At 41.3% G+C, this 25,839-nt stretch overlaps 1 protein-coding gene across 1 annotated transcript in view; it reads left to right on the forward strand.

Annotated features, from left to right (window-relative positions):
- The window catches only part of ELOVL2 (ELOVL fatty acid elongase 2), a 60,867-nt gene that overhangs the window by 23,582 nt on the left and 11,446 nt on the right, over positions 1-25,839 (forward strand). Inside the window, exons 2-4 of the mRNA XM_028847840.2 lie at positions 9,951-10,014; positions 16,151-16,338; positions 21,588-21,665. Of these exons, the coding sequence (XP_028703673.1) occupies positions 9,951-10,014; positions 16,151-16,338; positions 21,588-21,665 (330 nt within the window). The remainder of the gene's footprint in view (positions 1-9,950; positions 10,015-16,150; positions 16,339-21,587; positions 21,666-25,839) is intronic.

The following is a 25,839-nucleotide window of genomic DNA, read 5'->3' on the forward strand; positions in this document are numbered from 1 at the left end:
GGAACAAAGAGGACATCCGAGGATTTGGAAGGAGCAGAGACTTGCAAAGTGGGTGGAGGTCGTCACATTCTGGCCAGTCTGCAAAAGGAGTTGATAGCAATTGTTTAATTTTTTAAAGTTCTTCAGATTTTATGTCAGATAAGAATGCTAGTTCCTCTTGTAACATAGAGCTGGTTACCAAGGAATTGAGGTTGAGATGCATAGTGCATACATCCAAACTACTATAGCACAGTTCACTGAGATGGACTTTCCCTTCCACTGAGCTCTGCACTGTGTTAGTTCCGTCATAAACATCGATAATAGTGACAGTAACCACACTTGTAATGATAAAAATAATGAGTTTGTCGCTGGACCATGCTTGCTTTAGAGTTTTGGTTTTTGTATGAATTTGACCTACTAGGGGGAAAAATGCTGTTTTACTGTTAACACATGGCAATCTGACCAACACTCAGGACCGACTACTGCACATCCACTGAGGGAAGCCCCTTAGGGGTTTGTTGGGGTTGAATAAAATCCTTCTCTTACTGTGGGGTTGGAATCATATTATTCCTCTGAGGTATGTTGGCAGATAAAGCAGAATGGAGCAACTAAAGAGCTAAAGGACCCTCTTGTACCCCTTCCCTGAGCATCTGGGAAAGACCCATATGGAAATACTAGACAGTGACTGGCTTTACTGATGTTTTGAAGATAGTTGGATTGTGGTAGCTTAGCATATGTAATGTGAACTTCAAGACTGATCCAAACATTTATTGCCAATTACTATAGAAAGTTGGGTTGATTACTATTATCACTGATCTGTTTGTACCAATATAAAATAATACATATTTGATGAACATTTAAGTTACTTTTCACTTAGTCAAGAATTTCTCAAAGAGGGTCATACTTTTTAGTCATTTTATATCATGGTATCATCTCCTTTCTCTCACCTTTTATTTCAAGTAGATAGGAAGAAACCAACCCATTGGAAACTGATTTTTTTTTAAGACTTAAGGAGGAACATGTACAGCTTTCCTCTATAAGTCATTTTGCTAATAGTTTTTTCCTTAGTTTTTAGTTTTAGTGTTTTAATTATACAATTAATATATTGATAATGATTTATTGTTAAAAAGTAAAATGATACAAGCCGGGCCCAGTGGCTCACGCCTGTAATCCCAGCACTTTGGGAGGCCAAGGCAGGTGGATCACCTGAGGTCAGGAGTTTGAAACCAGCTCGGCCAACATGGTGAAACCCTGTCTCTACTAAATATACAAAAATTAGCCAGGCATGGTGGCGCGCACCTGTAATCCTAGCTACTCAGAAGGCTGAGGCGGGAGAATCGCTTGAACCCAGGAGGCGGAGGTTGCCGTGAGCTGAGATCGCACCACTGCACTTCAGCCTGGGCAAAGAAGCGAGACTCTGTCAAAAAAAAAAAAAAAAAGAACTAAAACAATAGAGACATATACAGAGTAAAGAGTTAGTCCCTCTCTTTTCCTTCTCCCCCATGCCCACCATTCTCCTTGCCTCCCCAGCAGTAGTCCCTGTTGTTAAGTTTAATGTGTGCTCTTTGACATTTGTCTTATGTGTATACTATATGTACTTGTACATACATGCATAGGCAAGTAGATTGGGGTTTGTAAACAATTTATTTCTCTAAATCAAATCCCAAAAAGTGAAGTTTGTGCTTTATGTTATCTAATTTCACTCTGATTTTCTTTCTTACAGGAAAGTATTCTTTAAGGCTTACAGAACTATAGGAATTCTTTGTGGCTTTTTTTCTTTTACCTAGTTTAGTTAGCTTATTTTAAAAATGTGTTATAGAAGTGTAGGATGTAAGACTTGATTTCAACAGTAGTTAACATGAAAATAACCTGGTGATGTTTGTTGGCAAGGACTAGCTGATGCAGTGTCTGAATGCAATGTTGTGATAACTGTAATAGAAGTATAATATCCCGATCAAGAAGGCACAAGCCTCTTTGTACCCCTCCTTAAGCAGGCCACTTTCAGAATAGTGTATTCAGGTACAGCAAATATAAGGTAAAATACAAGTAGCCCAGAGATTTTATTTCTGTTTGGAGCAATATGGATACTATCTAAGTGGGTTTGTATAGCCCACTAATTATTAAATGCTTGGAAATTAATGGTTATATAATAAGTATAAACAAGTTTGAATTTCATCGACTAGATAATAATGAAATACTTGGTTGATTTGTAGAAAGTAAGCAAGGACTTGGTATTTTTGTAATAGAAACACATCAAAAAATCAATCCTTTAATTGTAATCTAAACCAATTTCATGAGCCTGTGCGTGGTCTAATTGTTGCTACTCAAAATGTGACCTTTAGCCCAGCAGCTTCAGTATCACCTGGCAGCTTGTTAGAAATGCAAACTCAAAGCCCATCTAGACCAATTGAATGAGAACCTGTACATTAACAAGATCCCCAGGTGACTTAGGAATATTAAAGTTTAAGAACCTGAAAAATTCTGAACTCTCGACAGTGTTCAATGAAAGCTTTAAAAAGTCCATAAAGATGGTGTCTCCAAACTTCTTGTGTATCTTCTTGAAGCATGATGCAATAGTTTGTTAAAGAAATGAGAAAAGTGAAAGATGAGGCAATCGTAGTGGCTTATTTGACTCTTGCATTGTCCTTCTAGGCAATACCATTATTCTTACCTTTTCACATTTTTTACTATAGGTTGGAATTATTGATAAGGAGTGATAATTCCTAGGATGACTAAATAGAAAAATGTTTTAAGTTATAGAAAAAAATAAGATCACTAAGATCCCATAATGTATCATAGACTTATAAAAGGGTTCATTCTATTCACATTAATTGCAAGAGAGAATAAATTTGGCTTTACTTTAAAAATATATAGGCAATTTTTTTCTGTGTTCTTTGGAAGAAAACTTCCAAAAAGAAATTTACAAAATAAAATTGGATCCAGTTGACCCTGAGAATTAACTGGGAGTTAAGAATGTTAAGGCTCTTTCAAAACACACTGAAAACCACATGTGTATGAAAGTATAACTAGGAATGCGAAGTATATGAAATGGATATCATGTGAGTATTGTAAAGGTTCAGAAGAATGAGTATTTTATTAATTCATTCAATAAATATTAAGTGCCCATTATGTGCCAGACATTGTTCTTGGAATTGGGGCTAACTGGAGCTTAGATTTTAGTGGAGGACCTAGACAATACACAAATTAACAGGCCAGCGAAAGTCTGGGTAATACGCGTTGTAAATTAAAAATAGAGCAGGTCAGGGGATGGTGAGTGACTGCACCACAGGCCAGGATGCCACAAGCAGATGCTTCCCTCTTCTTTGGTAATTAGGCCCTTGAGATGATGGGGAGATATGTAAGGAGTTACCATTTGGCCAGACTCTGAATAAAACACAGAGCCATGTGCGGGAAGTGGAGCATAACCAAACTGTAACAACAGTTCTGTTCTTAAAGTCCTTTTATCACCTTAATTGAATGGGACAGTCCTGTAACCTCAGGGCCACCTAGGATGCAAATAAAATCACCCACTATTGACTTTGTGGTATCCTGAGATACCACAGCACAAGGAAGGAGCATGAGATCCGCAGATATTGTCCTCCACTATCCAAGCTCTGAAACCCTTCAGTCTGAAGGTTGAAAAACACTGATTCATTGTAGTTGAAGTCTCACCTGACAGCACCACTCTGGAGTCTGCAGTCTCAATTTCCACATCTGTAAACTGGGAAAGATACCCAAATTGCAAGGTTATTGTGACAACCATAGAGAGTATGTATCAGGTGCCTGACACATACTAAATGTTTAATAAACAGTAGCCGGTATTACTCCCCATGAGGGTTAGCTTATTAACATCTCATTTCTAAGATGTTAGAAATGATCCTCAGATTCTTTAGAACCTAAGGTAGACAGTTTCAGCCTTACGATGTTACTGAAATACATAATAACAATTTAGAGTTCCCATACATGAAAGATTTTTCTACCCATTGCCTACCCTCACCCTCCAACTTAGCTCATTACTCCCTACAGAGAATAGTAGTCGGGAGGTAGGGATGATGAGTGGATAGGCCCCGAAAAGGAAGTTTAGGGGTGTCAGTGTAAAATGTGCACAGATACGTATTGTGTGAAGTCAGCTGCATGACAGCCAAATAATTTTATGCATTTTTATATATCCACTCTTATCCATCCTCTAAACCCAGTTTCATTCACAAAGGTAAACACATTTAGTTTCTTCGAATACGTGAGAGACTGGCCGGGAATAATCCCCCCAGGAGTTGCCAAAAGAGGTTTCAACATTTGAAGGCCACCCTGAGCCATGGGAACAATGGAGCAGACTCATTGTGTGATTCTAGTCTGTCTCCCTTGCCCCTGAGAGCAGATAATCACCTCTTCTTCTCTCAGCTCTGTACAGCTCAGCCTTGACCTTGAGGTTCCTGGGAAGTTGTTAGAATTGTGTCAGGTTAGTACGAAATCTATTCATTCCTAAGCTGATCAGATCCCATTTCCTGACTTGTTGTCATTGAATACTTCACATTTAGTTTACTCTGAAATGTACATTAAAAAAAGAAAAGACAAAGTCTTTTTGGATGCTATATATCAAACAGTGTGTTTTGCGATCTTAATGGTTTTTGCTAATTTTAAAAAGCAGTGAGTTGGCGTAGAAAATAGCTGTTCTCATTGAGTTGGTGTTAGAAAATAGCTGTTCTCATTGAATGTGTCTTTTAAATGTTCTATAAAACTGTATCAACAAAACAGGGCAAACATCAAGATCTTGAATCACTGGGTTTTTATACAACACAATGCCCATGGTAGACAGATGCCAAAAACCAGAAAATGCCTAAAACGTAAATTTTTAAAGGGAAGGTAAAGAAGGAATGAGTAAAAAAGGAAGGGAGAAGGGGAAGAAGGAAGAAGGAAATAGAGGGGAAAAGGAAATCAAAGGAAGAGAAGAAAGAAAGGAAAGAATACAGTGGAATCAAGAGTCCTATCCTTTCGAGACCAGAGAAAGCACAGGCAGAATTTTATGGCAGGGTTCATTTCTGCCTTGCTTCCTGCCTCAGCTTCTCTAGAATGGCCCTTAATCATGGTGGCAGTGATTCTGATTGCAAGGCAGCCTTTGCTGAAGAAAATCTGGGCCATCAAGGTTTTGAGGATAAAGCAGTGATCACAGACTTAAACCTTCCAGAGCCAACTGGGAAATGCCTTCCCATTTGAGATGCCCTAGTTTGCCCTAACAGATAGAGTTAGGGATGGGTGGACATCCCAGTCAACATCAGGGTGGCAAAAAAGTATGCCCAAGAAGTGTGCCCTTCTTGGCTCTCGTGTTTCCCAACTACCCACAGAAGGCAGGGGTGTATGGTGAGCCAGTCTACCAGCACTAGGAGCTACACATTCCACAGCCAGGAAGACCCTCTCAAATTTCTAGAAGAAGTCAGTCAAGGCCGGGCACAGTGGCTTACTCCTGTAATCCCAGAACTTTGGGAGGCTGAGGCGGGCAGATCACCAGGTCAGGGGATGGAGACCGTCCTGGCTAACACAGTGAAACCCCGTCTCTACTAAAAATACAAAAAAGTAGCTGGGTGTGGTGGCAGGCACCTGTGGTCCCAGCTACTCAGGAGGCTGAGGCAGGAGAATGGTGTGAACCCAGGAGGCGGAGCTTGCAGTGAGCCAAGATAGCGCCACTGCTCCAGCCTGGGCAACAAAGCAAGACTGTCTCAAAAAAACAAAAAACAAACAAACAAAAAAGAGAAGTCAGTCCAGTGAGACTGCCTTACATGGATCCCTAGTACCTCCAAGTGGTGTATTTATTGCCAATAGAAGGGACAGGTCCAGGGCATCCCTGGGTATTAGGCCACACTGATTCCTGGTGGTGGCGATGGACGTGGCATTAGAGGTGGTGCTGGTGCTGCTGGCAGTAACAGTGGTGTGATGAGGTGGGGGAGGCCAGTTTGCTGTAGGGTGCTCAGAATATTGCTCTTCAAATATATAGATCAATTTTTGGTGCTCTTGAGTCTTTTCTGCAAATTCTACTTTCCATATGGAGTCATTTCCCTTTGGCATGAAGAGCACGTTTAGCATACTAAGTGCAGTTCTGCTGGTTCCAGATTCTCTCACTTAGGCATACATGAGTATGTCCTTATTTAACCCTCATTTTGAAGGCTATTCTGGTCTCTTCTTCTGCAGTCCCCAGGCAACCACTGATCTGCTCTCTGTCACTAGAAGTTATATTTTCTAGAATTTCATATAAATGGAAACATATAGTATGTAATCTTTGTGTAACTTTTTTCATGCAGAATAATTTTAAGATCCATCCATGTTGTGTGTACGTCAATTGTTCATTCCTTTATATTGCTGAGTAGTATTTACTGTATGGCTATACACAATTTGTCACCTGTTGATAGACATTTGGGAGTTTCTCCTTTTCAGCAATTGCAAATAAAATTGCTGTGAATATTTGCGTTCAAGTCTTTGCATGGGAATATGCTTTCTTTTCTCTTGGGTGAATACCTGGGGGTGGAAAACTGGATCATGTGGTAGGTGTGTGTTTATGTTGAACTGTTTTGCAAAGTGGTTGTGCCATTTTACATTCCTACCCACTATGGTAAGTAATCAGGGGTCCACAATTAAATAAGGCTCTCCTTGCTACCAGTCTTGCCATTCTTCTTATATTTGCTGTACACAGCCACAAATTGAATTCCAAGTCATTGAACACAAGCTTTCTTGTAAGGACACGGAGTTGTTCTGGAAGTGGATCCAGGGTTATTTGGCAGAGAATTCTGTGGCCTGGGGAACTTGGAATGTCATCTGGAGAGGGGAAGTTGTGGCCATAGGGAGGCATGATCTCTTGACTTGAAGGATTTTTATTTTTTTTATTTTCTTTTTATTTTTGCTTTGTAGAGGGATGTGGCCAAAGGGTGACCAGAAGGGGGCCTTGAAAGCATGGAGCTCAGGCCAGTGCCTCTCACTCAAGTCTGAGGGCTATACTGTTCCCTTCTTCTAATCCACCCAATTCTAACCATCTTGAAAAACCCATCCTGCGTCCTCATGCCTGTATCTTCTGTCATGTGGCAGTTCTGTGTCCCCCTCCTCTCGGTTTTTGCTGTTTGACTTTCTGTGTCTCACTTGCCCAATTTGTGCATAAACTTTTCAGTCAACTACTTTGTCTCCTTTCCCTTCATATATATGACAAAGTGTTATATACATGAATGCTCTTCAAAAATGTGTCAATGAAATGCATGGAGTTTGCTGCTTTTTCTCTGCTCCTAAGTTGGTGTTAATCTTCAGACATTGTCCAGCATACTTGACATTTACACATAGAATCTAGTGTGCAGCTAGGACTTCCTGGCCCAAGCTCTGCCTGGTTAGCCTTCCTAATTTCACCCCAGTTGACTAACACTGCAAACCTCTCTGCGCTTATGCCATGTTTTACTATTCCAGTGTAAACCTCGGTTTGTTCCCCTGACATCACCTCATCTCATCATTGCCTTTTTAGACTACTTCCTTACTAACTATATTAAGTAACCCAGAAATAGAGAATTTTTATCAGGTTTCCGATTTTCCCAGCATTGGATGTGGTTCTGCCTGTCAGATAGGTCACTAGAGACCCTGGCCATAAAAATATTTCCCAAGGGAGTCATGCCTCAATGTGTTTTATCTGTGTTAATCTTTCTTTCTGATGTGTTCTTTCTTTCCTTCTCCATCTGGAAAATGTCTCCAGTCTTTCAAAATTCAGCCACAGCCTTATCTCTTCCAAGAAGCTTTTACTTTTTAAGAGATCTAAATCAAAGTATGTTTCTCTATCCATTATAGCACATTTCTTGTAATACTGAAGACACTGGTACTGTAATTTTTTATTTATTTGTGTATTACTCTCTCTCAACTAAAAACTCTGTGAAGATAAGGACCACATCTCATTTGACTTTATTTTTCGGCATTTAACAGTACTAGTATATAAAATCCTCAAATAATTGGTTAATGAATCAATAAATTAATGAATGAAGGAATGGAATGCCTCTTTTTATTCATCTCTTTCCTTTTCTGTTCTCCATGTCTTCTCTTGTTTTACTTTTGTTTCTGCCCTTCTTCCACGGTGACTAAATTTTTGCAATATAGAAATAATAGGGGCTTTGTGACCTTTAGAGTTTTCTTAGCTCTACAAATGTTGGAAAATGGATTTTGAACCTTAGCAAACAAGCTGAAACAGTTTAAACATTTGTTTGTGGGTGCAGCAATGGAAGAAAGATTTCATTGGCATTTATGATGGTGAGTACATTTGTGAGGTTAACATTCTTTGCTCAAGACTGAGAGGCCTCTGGTCAGATCTGCCCCCATTCTAAAGCAACACAGATCATATTCTGTCACACTGAGATCTCAGATAACTGACCTTTGTCACATCTGGGGGCCTCCTGAGATGTCCTGCATGGAAACAAAGATGAACATACTGTTTAAAAATTTTCAGGCTTGGTTTAGCCCAGATATTTTTTATAAAGATATTCTGAAATAATGAAAATAAAGTTCCTAATATGCTGGCCAGCAATAGTAGGTGCCAGTAAATGTTAGTCTTTAATCTTCATCCTCTTTCCCAAGCTTTCTGAAGTTCCCGAAGACATACGTTTCCTTGAAATTTCTCTCAGGATCAGAGTCACAAATAAGGAATTGGTCCAAGTGATATGTGCCAGGCACCAAACATGCAGCTCCTCTTTTCAGATGCCAGCAAATTAATCATCTGTTTTGGCACTTACACCTTTTTTGGAGAGTGAGCTGAATCGAATGCGTGCCCCGTATCAACTTCCCGAGGCTGTCCTGCTCAGCTCACACACAGTCAGGGACCAACCCGCCGGCCCCACATCCCCAGCAGAGATCCCTTTCCTGGAAACGCTGTTAATATTCTGACTTCTCCGGTTGCTTGAGGAGGTGCTGCAGACCTTTGCGGCGGGACTGGGAAACACCTGAACGGGGATTTGAGCAGTGTGAGAGCAGACCAAGCTGGCAGTATTCCAGCTCCCACCTGAATCCAGTGAAAGTGACAATAATTAATCTGGTGTACCCAAGTGGCACTATTTACAGTAATATAAAGTAGATGTTAATGTGTAAGAAACAGTTTGAAAACAACCAAAACATAAATAGAAAAAATAGCTGTAATGCTCAGTTTCCTTACGTGAAAAACAAGTCCTATTTAAAGTTTTTGATTCAGTTTTTCGAAATACAGTTCAGCCTGAATTTTCATTTAAAAACTGGATTTATTAATATATTTTGTGGAAATGGACGTTCTCTATTGCCTACCCACAACTGTTAATTATAACAAGGGAAGTTGCTTATGGAACAGCTTTGCCTATAAGCATTTTAGAGGTAAATGGAATTTAGGTCAATAACCCTTCAATGTTTTGTTTTGTTTTGTTTTTTTTTTTTGAGACAGAGTCTCCCTCTGTTGCCCAGGCTGGAGTGCAGTGGTGCGATCTCGGCTCACTGCAAGCTCCGCCTCCCGGGTTCATGCCATTTTCCTGCCTTAGCCTCCTGAGCAGCTGGGACTACAGGTGCCCACCACCACGCACGGCTAATTTTTTTTTGTATTTTTAGTAGAGACGGGATTTCACCATGTTAGCCAGGGTGGCCTCGATCTCCTGAACTCGCAATCCACCCACCTCAGCCTCCCAAAGTGCCGGGATTACAAGTGTGAGCCATGGCGCCCAGCCAACCCTTCAATGTTTAAATGCACCAAGCCTGTTCTCCAGGACTCCTCTTGCCTAAGGAAATAAGAGGAATTGTTTCTTTCCAAATCTTTACAGGCTTGTGAAAGGCGAGGATGCATTTACTGGTCCTCTTTCCTTAAGTCTTTACAGTCAAAAGTCCTTGAAGCTGGGACCCTTGGAGAGTCTGGCAATTACATGTTGTTGGTAGTGACTTGTTTTGACAGTTTCAAAAAAAAAAAAAAGAAAAGAAAAAACCATTTAAATCATTTTTCTTTCTCTTTTTAGGAGCATCTAAAGGCCTTTGATGATGAAATCAATGCTTTTTTGGACAATATGTTTGGACCGCGAGGTCAGTGAACTACTTGAGAACTTAATGTGGAAGGAACACAGCAAGAACACCATTTACTTATAGAAAGGGATTATGTTATTTCTGGGGTCTTGGAAATAGTAAGGTACTTAATATTTAGAAACTTAACTTCCTTAACTTTGATATCCTTCCAGAATGTCCAGAAGATCCCATTTCTCCTCCTGCTCAACCTCTCCTAGGATTAAAGAAGTTCTGGGAGCAGGAAGCAGAGACAGAATGAAATGCAATGCTTTCCTCCAGTGTCTGTCTGGCTACAAAGCCGGGTTGTAACTTTCCTTCTAAACTATGCTGCTTTCTTGTTCCCTCTCCACCACCCATTCATCTTCTACCTTCCTCACATGCATAGTTACACGTGACATTTCTGCCCTTAGATGCCTTGATAAATTCCCTTTAAAGATGTGTGTGCTGGCTGGGTGTGGAGGCTCACACCTGTAATCCCAGCACTTTGGGAGGCTGAGGTGGGTAGATCATGAGGCCAGGAGTTCAAGACCAGCCTGACCAACATGGTGAAACCCCGTCTCTACTAAAAATACAAAAATTAGCCAGGCGTAGTGGCTTGCGCCTGTAATCCTAGCTACTCAGGAGGCTGAGGCAGGAGAATCGCTTGAACCCGGGAGGTAGAGGTTGCAGTGAGCTAAGATCACACCACTATACTCCAGCCTGGGCAACAGAGCGAGACTCTGTCTAAAAAAAAAAAAAAAAAAAAAAAAAAGATGTGTACACTTTCTCTGCCTAGGGCCTGCAGGTAGGATGAGCTTAGACATCTCTCCATCCTTCCTTCATCACCAGTCACTTACTCTACTGCAGTGGCCTCCTAACAGGTCTCCCCTCTTCCACTCTTGCCCCCTTCCAGTCATTTATTCAGTGTCAGCTGGAATGATATTCTAAAGACCTAAGTCATATTGCATGGTACTGTAGCTTAAAACTCATCAATGTCATCCCACTGCTCTCAGGTAAAAACCAAACTTCTTATCATGGACTGCGCACCCTTGGGCTGTCTAACCCCAGCAATCTCTCCAACTCAGTCAGTATCCGTCGTCCTCACTGGCTTTCATACAGCTACTCAAGCCATCTTTTAATTCTGCAAATACGTAAAATTCTTTTTTTTTTTTTTTTTTTTGAGACGGAGTCTCACTCTGTCACCCAGGCTGGAGTGCAGTGGCCAGATCTCAGCTCACTGCAAGCTCCGCCTCCCGGGTTCACGCCATTCTCCTGCCTCAGCCTCCCGAGTAGCTGGGACTACAGGCGCCTGCCACCTCGCCCGGCTAAGTTTTTGTATTTTTAGTAGAGACGGGGTTTCACTGTGTTACCCAGGATGGTCTCGATCTCCTGACCTCGTGATCCGCCCGTCTCGGCCTCCCAAAGTGCTGGGATTACAGGCTTGAGCCACCGCGCCCGGCCCGTAAAATTCTTTTACGTGCTATTCCTTGAGCCTGGAATTCCCCCCTAGGATCTCCTATCCCTCCCTCCAGATGAGTCAGTTCCTGTTACACTTGAGGTGTCAGCTTAAACATTGCCTTTTCAGTTGGGCTTTGCCTCTCTAAGGTATAGTAGTCCGCCCTTAGCAGCGTTTTGCTTTCTGCAGTTCCAGTTACCCGTGGTCAACCATGGTCCGAAAATAGGTGAGCACAACACAGTAAGATATTTTCAGATAGACAGATGACCATATTCATATAACTTTTATTATAGTATATTATAATTATTCTCTTACTATGCCTAATTTATAAACTTTTCCATAGGTATATATGTACAGGAAAAAGCATGGTACACACAGGGTTTGGTAGTGTCTGCAGTCTCCGGCATCCACAGGGGTCTGCTGTTGTCCCTCATCATTCTCTGTTTCAACCCTTGTTTACTACCTTCAGATACTTCATGGTTACCAACAGCGATTTCTCCCATGAGGGTAGGAGCCCTGGCCATTTTACTCACCATTTATCTCCAGGGTTTATTACAGTTCTGGGAACATATTCAGCACTGTATATTTTCCAAATAAATGAATGAATTCTAGACAGAAGATTTCGTTTTACTTGAGTCTTACTGGCTCACAGAACTGTGGAAAGTCCTTAGTTCTCTACAAGTTATTTCCTCAGCCCTATTGGAGGAGAGAGCAGGGAATGAGGAGGTTTTCCTGTTTCTCAAGATCTATAAACAATCACTTGGAGAGTATTTAGGCCATTCTCCATTTTCTCCATGGGCTCTATTAACTTTTTAAATGAATGACTATATAGTTTTAATATGATGATACTGATTCTATACAGCTTTGAAAAAAAATCCTTTCACATAGTTTTTTTTTTTGCTTTTTCCATTTTATCCTCCTGATGACTCTGTGCGGTAGGCAGGGCAGAATATCTTTATCTTCTAACCTACTTTTACTATGTTCTCTCCCTTACAGGTCTAGTGGGTAGAAAGGAGAACAGCTCAGTGTAGAGGGCATGACCCTCTCCCTCAGGCATGCAGGACCCGGGGGCCCTCTCCCTCAGGCATGCAGGACCCGGGGGCCCTCTCCCTCAGGCATGCAGGACCCGGGGACCCTCTCCCTTAGGCATGCAGGACCCGGGGCCCCCTCCCTTAGGCATGCAGGACCCGGGGCCCCCTCCCTTAGGCATGCAGGACCCGGGACCCCCTCCCTTAGGCAGGAAGGACCCGGGGGCCCCCTCCCTTAGGCATGCAGGACCCGGGGCCCTCTCCCTTAGGCATGCAGGACCCAGGGCCCCCCTCCCTTAGGCATGCAGGACCCAGGGCCCTCTCCCTTAGGCATGCAGGACCCGAGGGCCCCCTCCCTTAGGCATGCAGGACCCAGGGCCCCTCTCCCTTAGGCATGCAAGACCCTGGGTGCTCTCCCTTAGTTAGGCATGCAGGACCCAGGGCCCCCCTCCCTTAGGCATGCAGGACCCAGGGCCCTCTCCCTTAGTTAGGCATGCAGGACCCAGGGCCCTCTCCCTTAGTTAGGCATGCAGGACCCAGGGCCCTCTCCCTTAGTTAGGCATGCAGGACCTGGGGCCCCCTCCCTTAGGCACGCAGGACCCGGGGGTACTCTAGCTTAGGCATGCAGGACCCTGGGCCCCCTCCCTTAGGCATGCAAGACCCTGGGTGCTCTCCCTTAGGCAGGCAGGACCCGGGACCCTCTCCCTTAGGCATGCAAGACCCTGGGCCCCCTCCCTTAGGCATGCAGGACCCAGGGCCCTCTCTCTTAGGCATGCAGGACCCGGGACCCTCTCTCTTAGGCATGCAAGGTCCAGGAGGAACTATGATTTGTTGGTGACAGTGGTTTTCTACTTGACACTTCGACTAGACAGTTAAAACACTGACCTGTCTGTGCCAAGTTCAATGAGCTTTGCTGCCAGTAAGATTGGTGTGATCTGGAATTATGTGGATGTGGGATCAATTGAGGAAAGGATTACAGTTGTTTACTCTGCATTGGTCATTTTATGGAATTTTCCTTTGTAGCAAGGAGATTGTAAAATTGACAGTTGAGAGTGGAATCAGATGAGCTCCACAGTGACAAGGTGTCTAGCATGTAAGCCATCAAGAATCCTTTTTTCTTCCTAAAAGTCTCACACGCTGATGCTGACTGGCACGTCACCTAATAAACCTCTCGGTGTCCCCTAGCCTCTTCTGATTTTGCCCACACCATGTTAGTACCGTCAAGGGGTTCTGTTCTGTGCGAATACTGACTCAGAGGAAGAGCTAACATTTCTCAAGTTCCAAAGAAAAGAAAGTTTATTACAAGCATTTGTTCCCATCTTTTGGCTAAAACAACTATGATTATCCTTAACAACTGTAGCAAACATTTGCAGCACTGTGACAAAAGAAAACAAAAACATCAGGTGCTGTGTTAGTTTGCAGTACGTGCTTGACTCAATGTGCCAATGGACGTGCATTTAATGAATGTTTCCTCTTAACTCAGCACTAAGTGGGTATGAGTCAGACAGAGTAGAGATATAAGACCTAGTAGCTGTCTCCTGGAGCATATACTGTAGTTGGGGAGGTAAAGCCAGCACATCTGAAACTACTGGAAATCAATTAAATACTAAACCATGTGTGTTTGTTTCCTAGGCTGCTATAAAAAGTACCACAAACTAGGTGGCTTAAATAGCAGAAATGTATTCTTTCACAGTTCTGGAGGCCAGCAATCTGAAATCAAGGTGTCAGCAGAGCCTTGTTCCCTCTGAAGTTCTAGGGAAGAGTCTGTACCATGACTCCCCCTAGTTTCTGGTTGTTGGTGGCAATCTCTGGTGTTCCTTAGCTTGTAGATGCATCACTCCAATCTCTGCCTCCATCTTCACATGGCCTTCTCCTCTTTTGTCCTTGTATCCAGACCTCTCCTTACACTAGTCATTGGCCTAGGGCCCAGCCTAATCCAGTATAACCTCATCTTAGCTAGATTAGATCTGCAAAGTCTCTATTTTCAAATAATGTCACATTCACAGATATCAGGAGTTAGGACTTGAAGGCATCTTTGTGGGGGACACAATCCAATCCAACACCATAACAAGAAGTAGCGCAGCAGTTTAGTGCAAGTAATTTCACTTTTTTAGGCCTCTACAGCTTAATTTTTCTTAAGGGTAAACTGGGATGATATCGCCTATATAATAGGATTGCCTTGAGAATCACATAAGTTAGTACATGTAAAAAGCTTCAGAATAGTGCCTGGCACAGAATAAGTGCTCAGTAAATGTTATAGTAACAGTATCATAGCCATAATTTGTGAATTACAAAATGAGAAAAAGTATCTTGCTATGCATATGAGGAGCTGTAGATACAAAAACACAGTAGGAAATGTCTCCCTTCAGAAATCAGGACCTTCATCTGGGCATTAAAAGGTGAGTAGCACTCAGATATGGAGATGGACATTAGGAAGTGATGCACAGTACAGACTTACGGCAGGCGATTGCAAGCCTACTGTATCAAAGGTGGTATCTGTTAGTCACATGAATGCTGAGAAGAGCTTCCTTTTTATCTCTATCACCAGTGGGAGGTATTTATAAAATAAGTGACGGGACAGTCGGAGCTTGAGAAGGCACTTTCCTTGTAGAAATGGTACTGTCTGTAGGGTGGGTGGTTTAACAGGAGGCTGGGGTATACAGGGTAGGACATACCAGAAGGAGGGACTTAGAAAACAAAAAATTCAAGAAAAGGCCATTGCCTGTTGGTGAAACCAGCTCACTACAACTCCATTTGTAGAGGTTAAAAGCAGCATGCAATTTTTATAATTCTCAGCCAAACCATTTTCTTTATTTAAACAAATAAAAAGAGCAGAATAGAGAACAAAAATCATTTTGTGTGTACAATGATTTTCAGGTGTTACTAATTATATTGTAGCTCTAGCATGTGGGTTTCATTTAGGCTTTTAAATATTCACTCTCCAGTGTAAGGGGCCCTGATGTATTCAGCTGCTTGCCTCCCTGCTGTGTAAACGTCCAGTCCCATGGCCAGATCTGGGTCCTCAGTTCTGAATCACAGCTCCCAGCCTTTGCCTCTGCTGTCTGCAGCCTCCAGACTTGCTGCACTGTCAACCTATTGCTTTCTCTGAATCAGCTGAACTCTCAACCCATTCCATTACTGATCCTAGGCAAATTCGGAGCTGTGTGGGCTTTAGGAATTAGGATACGGTATCAATATGCCTTCTTTCCTCTGACTGCTCTGATCTCCATGGGAGGACAGCTGCAAGGTGTCATGGGCTGGGAGTCAGATGTGACTGGTTCAAATTCTGACTCTGCTGCTGACTATGACGTAGCCTTTTGAAAGTTACTAAAGTTTTCTGAGCTGTTTTTTCCATCCATAAAATTGCATAATAGTACTTCCTATTAATTTAGAGTAAACAAATAGCAGTAACTGTTCCAAAATAAGCATCACAAACTGTCACTTCACACCTTTACTTCTTGTCCTTTTCATTCCGTGTTCAGCCTAAGCCCTGTTTGCTCCATGAAACCTTTACCGATTCAGCCCCCACGGGCTTCCTCTTCCCCTGAACTCTAACCCCAGGCCAGCCTACCTCATGCTGTATGGGGTTGTTCCCTGTTGTGCTGGTGTGTACAAATGCAATGTATGTGACAATACTGATGACTGAACAGGAGCGTCATTCCTCAGGATCCTCACTGTATGTGTTTCTTTTCAGATTCTCGAGTCAGAGGGTGGTTCATGTTGGACTCTTACCTTCCTACCTTTTTTCTTACTGTCATATATCTGCTCTCAATATGGCTGGGTAACAAGTATATGAAGAACAGACCTGCTCTTTCTCTCAGGGGTATCCTCACCTTGTATAATCTCGGAATCACACTTCTCTCCGCATACATGCTGGCAGAGGTAAGTGTTTAGCCAAAGCTGAAGTCCAGTAACTAGCAGTTTTTATCAATAGAAACAATCATATCTAGCCTGGCAGAACTATGCAAGGTTGCTATCAATACTCTAAGTCCTAAAGAACTTATTCCAGCATTTGATATTATTCTTTCTGAAAATTCTGGAAGTCCTTGTTTATAACTTGAATCTTTCGTATCCCAATTTAGACCTTTTTTTTTTTTTTTTTTTGAGACAGAGTCTTGCTCTGTCATCCAGGCTGGAGGGCAATGGCACAATCTCAGCTCACTGCAACCTCCGCCTTCTGGGTTCAAGCGATTCTCATGGCTCAGCCTCCTGAATAGCTGGGATTACAGGTACTCACCACCATGCCCAGCTAATTTTTGTAATTTTAGTACAGACAGGGTTTCACCATGTTGCCCAGGCTGGTCTTGAACTCCTGATCTCAGGTGATCCTCCTGCCTCGGCCTCCCAAAGTGCTGGGATTACAGGTGTGAGCCACCACGCCTGGCCTAGACCTATTTCTTTAGTCTCTAGTCTAATTTAGAATCACAACGTAGATCAAATGGGCCTTTACAGACCATGTTACAGTTTTCTCCTTTTACAGATGAGGATACTGAGGCTTTAGAAAAGTTTCATAATTTGCCCAAGAATAGACAGTGATTAACAGAATATTTTAAAAATGAACTTAAACATCATATGCAGTTAGTTTTACTGAAATGCCAATATATATATTCCCTTAAAGAATAGTCCATATGTCTTTGGAACACTGATGTTTCAGCTCAGCTCTGGTGGCCCTTGTTACATCCTGCGCTCCAAATTCCTCTGTGAAGCACCGAACGAGGTCATTTTACAGGAGAAGGAACAAGGATGAGTGCCCCGTCTGTATAACCAAAAGTTATTTTAATGTAATAGAAGGGGAAATCTAAAAGTGTTAAATAACTTGCTGTAGCAAAAAAAGAAAGAAAAAGAAAAAGAGGGACAAAGAGAACAAAAACAAAATTTTTTAGGGATTTTATAGCTTGTATAAAATCACTCATACAAGCTATAAGTGGCAGATAATGGCACAAATATAGCTAGCTGCCTTTCTGATGATCTTGAATTCTAAAAGAAAATAAATCCTTGCCTTAAAATGAAGGTTCTCTTGCGAGTTTATTCTATGCCTTATTCTAATATGTACCATTCTTAATAACTATTAGTATTACTATAAATGACTGGAATGAAGCTCTCATAATGGAATTTTAGGCATCAGTCAGTATAGGAGATGGAATTTTGGAGTCAAAAAAGCCATGCTAACAACTTTTTTTTTTTTTTTTTGAGGCAGAGTCTTGCTGTGTTACCCAGGCTGGAGTGCAATGGTGCAATCTCAGCTCACTGCAACCTCCGCCTCCTGAGTTCAAGCAATTCTTCTGCGTCAGCCTCCCGAGTAGCTGGGATTACAGCTGCCCACCACCATTCCTGGCTAATTTTTTTTTTTTAGTAGAGATGGAGATTCACCATGTTGGTTAGGCTGGTCTTGAACTCCTGACCTCAGGTGATCCATCCGCCTCGGCCTCCCAGAGTGCTGGGATTACAGGCCTGAGCCACCACCCCCAGTCGACAACTCTTAAAATTATATCACATAGGTGCTCACTAATCTACTTGACACTGAAAGGACCATTTTTATTTTAGGTTCTCTACCAGCTGAATTTTAGCTCACTAGATGAGTTAGCAAGATAGTAATTTATGGGATTCGTTTCTCTATATAGCAGAAGGAAAGATACTCTTGGATTGTTTTCCATAAGTGACAGCTGCATACTATTTACAATAGCAAAGACTTGGAACCAACCCCAATGCCCATCAATGATAGACTGGATAAAGAAAATGTGGCACATAAACACCACGGAATACTATGCAGCCATAAAAAAGAATGAGATCATGTCCTTTGCAGGGACACGGATGAAACTGGAAGCCATCATTCTCAGCAAACTAACACAGGAACAGAAAACCAGATACCACATGTTCTCACTCATAAGTGGGAGTTGAAAAATGAGAACACATGTACACAGGGAGGGGAACATCACACACCCGGGCCTGTTGGTGGGTGGGGGGCAAGGGGAGGGAGAGCATTAGGACAAATACCTAATGCATGTAGGGCTTAAAACCTAGATGAAGGGTTGATAGGTGCAGCAAACCACCAAGGCACATGTATACCTGTGTAACAAACCTGCACATTCTGCACATGTATCCCAGAACTTAAAGTAAAAGAAAAAATAAAAATAATAATAATAAAAAAGAAGTGACAGCTGCAGCAGAAGGGCCAGCCTGCATGTCCAACCACACCAGCAGTTCTAGTACCTGTTTGGACGGAGCTTTGGTATAATGGAGTCAGAAGACACAAGTTTATTTTAGCTTTGTCACTTTCTGTGTAATTTTAGAGCAGTTACTTAGGCTTTCCAAACCTTAGGCAACTTATCTATAAAGCAGAGATACAATATTTATACTACATAACTCTTGAGTGACTTGTAAGGATTAATGACTTCTGTTCAATCAGCACATAGTGACCTTTTACTAGGCACTGAATATGAAGCCCTGAAGTATATGGATAAGACACAACTTCTACATTTGAAGAGCCTATGGACTAGTACAGAGTAGGAGTTGGTAAATGTGAAAATGCTTTGTGAATTACAAAGTGCTAGTTGAACAGTAGTCACCATCAACAGGAGCAAGAACAACCGTTTAGTTTTTGAACAACTAGGTAAATGTCTTCTTTCTAGGAAGAACATATCTGCACTGAGCCCATTGCCTACCACTAATTTTATCTACTGCTTACCCACTCTTTCTCTTACACTATGTATAAGTGTAAAATCACTTAGTTCAGTTCAAAATCACTACCATTGATTGCCGCCCAGTCTCCTCTCTTTGACTGTGACCTCTTTCAGAGCAGGCAGAAGGTCTTTCTTTGACACTCTGGGGGTATGTTTAATAGACACTAGTCAGGTGACAGACTGATTTAACCTTGCTAACTTGTTAGGGGTCAGCAGATGTCTGCTTAAGCCAGAAAGTCACCGCAATAATTATTAACAGTCTTTCGGCAAAGATGTATTGAGTTCACACACTGTCAGATTCAACTGTAGATTCTAGAACACAACCTTTGCCCTGTGGGAAAGAGTGAGAGGCTGGTGATGGGGCAGCCTCTGAGAAGCTGACATTGGAGTTGAGACTGAATGACACAGTGGACAGAGGATCAGTGGTTCAAGATGAGGTGGAGAGATGGCAGATGACATTGGGGCCTTGGAAGGAATTTGGCTTACACTCGAAGTGTCATGGAAAGATATTGGAGGATTTTAATGATAGGAGTGCTATTATCTCCCTTTTAAAATAGATCACTCTAGCTCCTACATAGAAAATGGACTGTGAGGTGACTTGACAAGAATGTTAGCAAAGAGTCCAGTTAGGAGATCATTGCAGTACTACAGGCAACCGATGCTAGCATCTTGGATTAAGGTGGTGAAGACGGGAAGAAGCTGGTGGATTCTAAGTATATTTTGGAGTAATTTAGTCCACACCTCCTTACAACTAACCCTATTTGACAGCCTTTCTTCCTTTTCTAACACATAGGTTGGATGACTCCTGCACCAGTAAGGGGATTAAGAATGGTCCAGGGAGAGACAGATAGAGCCTCTCTAGCTTGGCTGTCTATTCAGTTATTAAATTGTCAGGTAGTTCTGCAGAGATGCCACAGGAATGGGGACAACCCGGATAAATCTGACTAAAACAGGAAACATCATGGGGAAACAGAATATGCCCTGCCCTTTCCACACTCAGGAGTTACTCTATAACTGCACTGTTAATGTGCAGAGTAGAGATTAGAGCCCCTGACTACAGAACCACAGCCTGACCATAGAGGCTTTCATTTAATCCTTGTACACAAAGTTAAACAGCTTTCTTAGTTTGAAAAATGCACCAACACGTCAAAATTCATATGTAGTTTAAGGTCTTTCTGGGTCCCCTCTAGCCAGTCGCGCTGATTCCCAGTTGAGGACTAAGAGCATAAATCCCCTGGGAGATATTGGGAAATGACCTGATTTGTAATAGATCCCATCAGGAAAATCCAAGGTTTTCTTCTTTCACTGGACTTATTTATATCGATAATCTTCAATTGGCATGATGTTAACAGAAAGGGTTTTGTTAGAAGGAAATAGAGGTGTATCAGGACAGTGAAGAAGTCTCACAAAGGTTCTAAAACATTCTAAATGTTATTTAGTAATCTCTCTCTAACATTTAATTAATCAACATCCAAACCCTCTCAGCTGTGTATATGTATTTTAATGGATATTGCATATGAATTTGATACATCTCTAAGGCAGCAGAAAATATTAAATCGTAGGCCTTTCCCCTGTAATACCTGATCCAAATCACAAATGCCTTATATTCTAGAATTTTAACTTTTTACAGGGAGAAAACTTATTTCATAGAATTTTCAACAAAGAATAAAAAAGCTCATTTTCTCATGAGGTGGAAAGTACGCCGAACAATGAATTAGGAATTCTGAATTCTAATCATCCTTCTACCACTTTCTAGTCATGTAATCTTGAGCAAATCGTGTAGTCATCAAATGTTTACTGAACACTTACCATGTAGCAGGTACTGGGCAGGGAATTGTAGATACAAAGATGAGCAAAAACAGATGCATAAATTTTTTGGAGCTTTTTGGTTTTTGAGAGTAATGGGGAAGACAGACATTAATCAATTAACCACCAAATTGATTACCAAGTAGCATAAATACAATGAAGAAAATGGTTTAAGAACCTTACTGAACACTGTTTTCGATATCTGTAAAATGGCAATATATATATTTTTAAAATTATTGAGATGATTAAATATATCTAAACCATTACAAAATATTAAATTTTTACTGTAGTTCTCTCACAGTTGTTTTCAGCTAATTCTACATTTCACTTCCAGAAACATGACTAGATAATTCCTTACATAAAATTTTGTGACTCAAATGATAGTGAAAATCTGTTATTTTGGCCAATGTAAATAGTTAGAGGTAACATATATTAATTAAGGAAATAGCCATTGATTTCAGTTGAACAGCAGGAAATAAGTCCCCTGATAATAGGTGTTTGAGGACAGGATTGAGACAAACTCAAATTCTGGGAAATTCCTACTCAAACCCTGAATAGATGCCAGAGACATGAATGGGAAATTCAATCTGCATCCAAATTCTTGTGCTGATGTTTGTTTTTCTTTCTTTCTTGGTTCTTTGGCAGCTCATTCTCTCCACTTGGGAAGGAGGCTACAACTTACAGTGTCAAGATCTTACCAGCGCAGGGGAAGCTGACATCCGGGTGAGCCACTAGAAGCAAATCAACCAACCATAACCAGTTCTTATTGACAAGGAGAGGAGGGGGCTGAGGCTAGAATTAGATAAGAAAGGGGTTCCTGTTCTAATAGAAATGTTGATTTCCAGCTGTCCCTCTATAGGGGACCAGCTGAACAAACCACAGCACATCCACATAGCAGATGCCTCTACAAAGTGAAGTGAGGAAGAGCTCTATACTGCTACAGAATTGTCTCCAGGGTATAGTTACATGAACAAAAGTAACTTGTAGACTGTGTTTATAGGATAGCACCCTTTGTGCAATAAATGATATGAATGTGTATTTGTATTTGCTTGTATTTTAAAAAAGAAACAATGACAGCATAAACTAAAAGCTAAAAAAAAAGTGTTTCCACTGGGCATGGTGGCTCATGCCTGTAATCCTAGCACTTTGGGAGGCCAAGGCGGGTGGATCAAGAGGTCAGGAGTTCGAGACCAGCCTCACCAACATAGTGAAACCCCATCTCTACTAAAAATAAAAAATTAGCCAGGCATAGTGGTGGGCACCTGTAGTCCCAGCTACTCAGGAGGCTGAGCCAGGAGAATCACTTGAACCCGGGAGGCAGAGGTTATGGTGAGCCGAGACTGTGCCACTGCACTCCAGCCTGGGCAACACAGCAAGATTCCATTTCAAAAAAAAAAACCAAAGTGTTTCCTTTAAGGGGAGGGAACAGGGCAGAGGGGATACAGGGCAAGCCAGAATTCTCTGAATGTACCTTGTGCTATATTTGATTTTGGAACCACTAAGTGCTTTCCATAATTATAAAACAAAATTAAATTTAAAAAGAAAGCAAGGCAACCAGCCCCTAAAAGTTGGAAACAAACTTAAATAAATGAATATACCTACATACTAAGTTGGTGACATAACCACCCAAGGAACTATTTCAAGTGACTTTAAAGCAGTTTTTTGACTGAACGCCCCTAGTGAGATATATCTTAACAGTATTCAGTAATTCTTTTGTTATTGTTAATAATATTGGTATTGCTTTTTTGACACTGTGATAGTACACTATGGGATAAATTAAGTATATAATAATGTTAATATCAGTAGGCACTTCGATTTGAAACATGGAAAAAAAGAGATACCAATAAAAAAGTTAAACTAAAACTCATTAATAATAGATTCAAATTGAAAATATCAGAATTAACTTTATTCTTTTTTAAAAAAATTTTATTTTCAGCTCTGTGTACAGAAAAGGCCTAGTCTGTGACAGCCCAGTACAACGAGCAGCGATTACCCAGATCGCGCTCTCTAAATAGAATTTTCTCCAGAAAAGATTAGGTTTCTCAGATAATGGGCCTCTTCCGGTTTGGGGCAGGAGAGGTTTATAAGATGAACCCAGGATATCTATGAGAGAAAGCGAAGCAGCTACCCAGGACTATGAGGATTGTCACAAAAAGAGGAGTTGCCTGGAAGGGACCCCACTGCCTAAAAATGGGGCAGGTTGAACATCAAAAAGAATACTGACTGGAATGAACTGAAGCATTAAGTATGTAAAAAGCCATGAGTTTAAAATGATACTCATTTAAAAAACTCTTATTGTTACCTTTTGAAGGTTGTTAGAGCACCAATTCATTTTAGGAAAGAAAAAGGGAAAGAATTAAACATTTATTTTGCCTTTCATATGTGAATTTCCAAATAGATGAAAAGGGAAAGTTCTTCTCTACAGAAAAGAAAAATGCTTAAGTAACAATATAATTAGAAAAATCACCATTTTGCAACTCCTAGTGAAATAATGGATCGTATTAGTCTGTTTTGCAGTGCTGTAAAGGAATACCTGAGGCTGGGTAATTTATAAAGAGTTTCAATTTGGCTCATGGTTCTGCAGGCTGTACAGAAAGCATGGTGCCGGTATCTACATCTGATGAGGCCCTCAAGAAGTCTGTAATCATGGTGGAAGGTGAAGGGGGAGCAGGCATATCACATGGCAAGAGAGGGAGCAAGGCACAGGGAGGTCCCAGACTCTTTCAAACAATCAGATCTTGCAGTAACTCACCACAGGAAGGGCACCAAGCCATTCATGAGGGATCTGCCACCATGTCCCAAACAAACACCTCCCACCAGGCCCCACCTCCGACAATGGGGATGACATTTCAACATGCGATTTGGAGGGGACAAACATCCAAACTATATCGTGGATCTGACAGCAGTCACCTGTGAATGGTAAAACTATTCGGTGAAAATTGAATAGAAACTTCATAATGACTGGACTCAATACCTGAACTCACTGTTCAGTCTGAATATCAGTGGAACAGCCAGAAATTATGTATCTCCTGATGTGAGGCAGTAGGAAGTAGACAGAACCCTCTGCAATATTCTTACCAAAAACATTACACCTGAGTCTAATCAAGCCTGTAAATCTAATTGCCGGTAACAGAAAACGCATGTGTAGAGAAACAAGTGAAATGATACTAAGAAACAATCTTACAAATCTATTAGAAATTCTTTATAAAGCATCTAGTTTTTCTAAGAAATAAAAGACATGAAAGAATGGGCGGAGCAAAGAGAGAGAACTGTTACTGGTTACAAGAGACTTAAAAACCATTTCAAACCAATGAAGATGGATCTTGTTTGGATCGTGATTTAATTATAAAAAGACATTCTGGGGGCTAGGAAAAAAATGACATATTTGAGACTAAGAAATTTGAACGTGGATTGGGCCATTAGAAGATACTAAGGAATCGTTAATGTTGTTAGACAACATAATGAGTTCATGGTTATGTTAAAAAGTCTCCCTATTGGAAGTATTTATAAATAAAATGATACCTTAGATTTGCTTATAATATTCATACTTCCCACTCCCCTGCTCCCCAAAATGGTAGAAAGTGGAATTGATAAAAACTAGATTGGCATCATACTGAAAATTCTGAAGCTTGGCATTGGATGCTGAGTATTCATTTGACTTATTCTCCCTGCATTAGTGAATGTTGGAAATTTTCTATAACTAAACATGACATTATTAAGACAGATAGTAGAAACCATTTAACTAAAATCTTTAATATCAAGATGGACCTTTTTTTTTTTTGAGACAGAGTTTCACTCTTGTCACCCAGGCTGGAGTGCAGTGGTATGATCTCGGCTCACTGCAACCTCTGCCTCCTGGGTTCAAGCAATTCTCCTGCCTCAGCCTCCCGAGTAGCTAGGATTACAGGCGCCCACCACCACACCCGGCTAATTTTTGTATTTTTAGTAGAGACAGGGTTTCACCATGTTAGCCAGGCTGGTCTCAAACTCCTGACCTCAGATGATCCACCTGCCTCAGCCTCCCAGACTGCTGGGATTACAGGCATGAGCTACCATGCCAAGCCAAGATGGGATTTTTTTTTTTTTTTTTTTTTTTTTTGAGGCAGAGTCTCACTCTGTCACCCAAGCCGGAGTGCAGTGGCATGATCTCGGCTCCCTGCAAGCTCCACCTCCTGGGTTCATGCCATTCTCCTGCCTCAGCCTCCCAAGTAGCTGGGACTACAGGTGCCCGCCACCACACCTGGCTAATTTTTTTGTATTTTTAGTAGAGATGAGGTTTCACTGTGTTAGCCAGGATGGTCTCGATCTCCTGACCTTGTGATCTACCTGCCTTGGCCTCCCAAAGTGGGACATTTTTAAAACATCTTCAAAACTGCAATACAAATAAAGTGAGATATTTCTCTGCATACATTTTATTTCTAATGCATTACCACAAACCGGTGCATTTTGGGACACCATACAGTTCTCTAAAGGTTGTTTTATATTTATTTGTAGTTTAATACTTCTGAAGGTTAATTATCCCATCAGACATTAAGATGGTTGCTGCCACACCTTATGATGGTCTTCTTGGGAAGCAGACAGTAGAGCATGATATTTTAATTTCAAGATTCCTATTATGTAATGTCTTTAAAAATATCTTATGTTTAATGTTAGTGGTAAAAACACAGTGCCTTTAACTAAAGAAATGTCTTCCTATAGATGAGACTGACTGAAGGCCTTAAGAAGGAAAGGATGTGTTATCATGACCTCCCACCGTTAGCAAGGATGAATAACACCTTGATTTTTAATCTAGTCATCTGAGGAAAAGATACAAAAGATGTAGTCATGGACTGCCCTTGGATAATCTAAGAGACAAAAAACATAATACTTTAGAAGAGCAGAGGAAAGTTGTAATTGA

The sequence above is a fragment of the Macaca mulatta genome, chromosome 4 (assembly GCF_049350105.2).
Source record: "Macaca mulatta isolate MMU2019108-1 chromosome 4, T2T-MMU8v2.0, whole genome shotgun sequence".
NCBI classification, from domain to species: Eukaryota; Metazoa; Chordata; class Mammalia; order Primates; family Cercopithecidae; genus Macaca; species Macaca mulatta.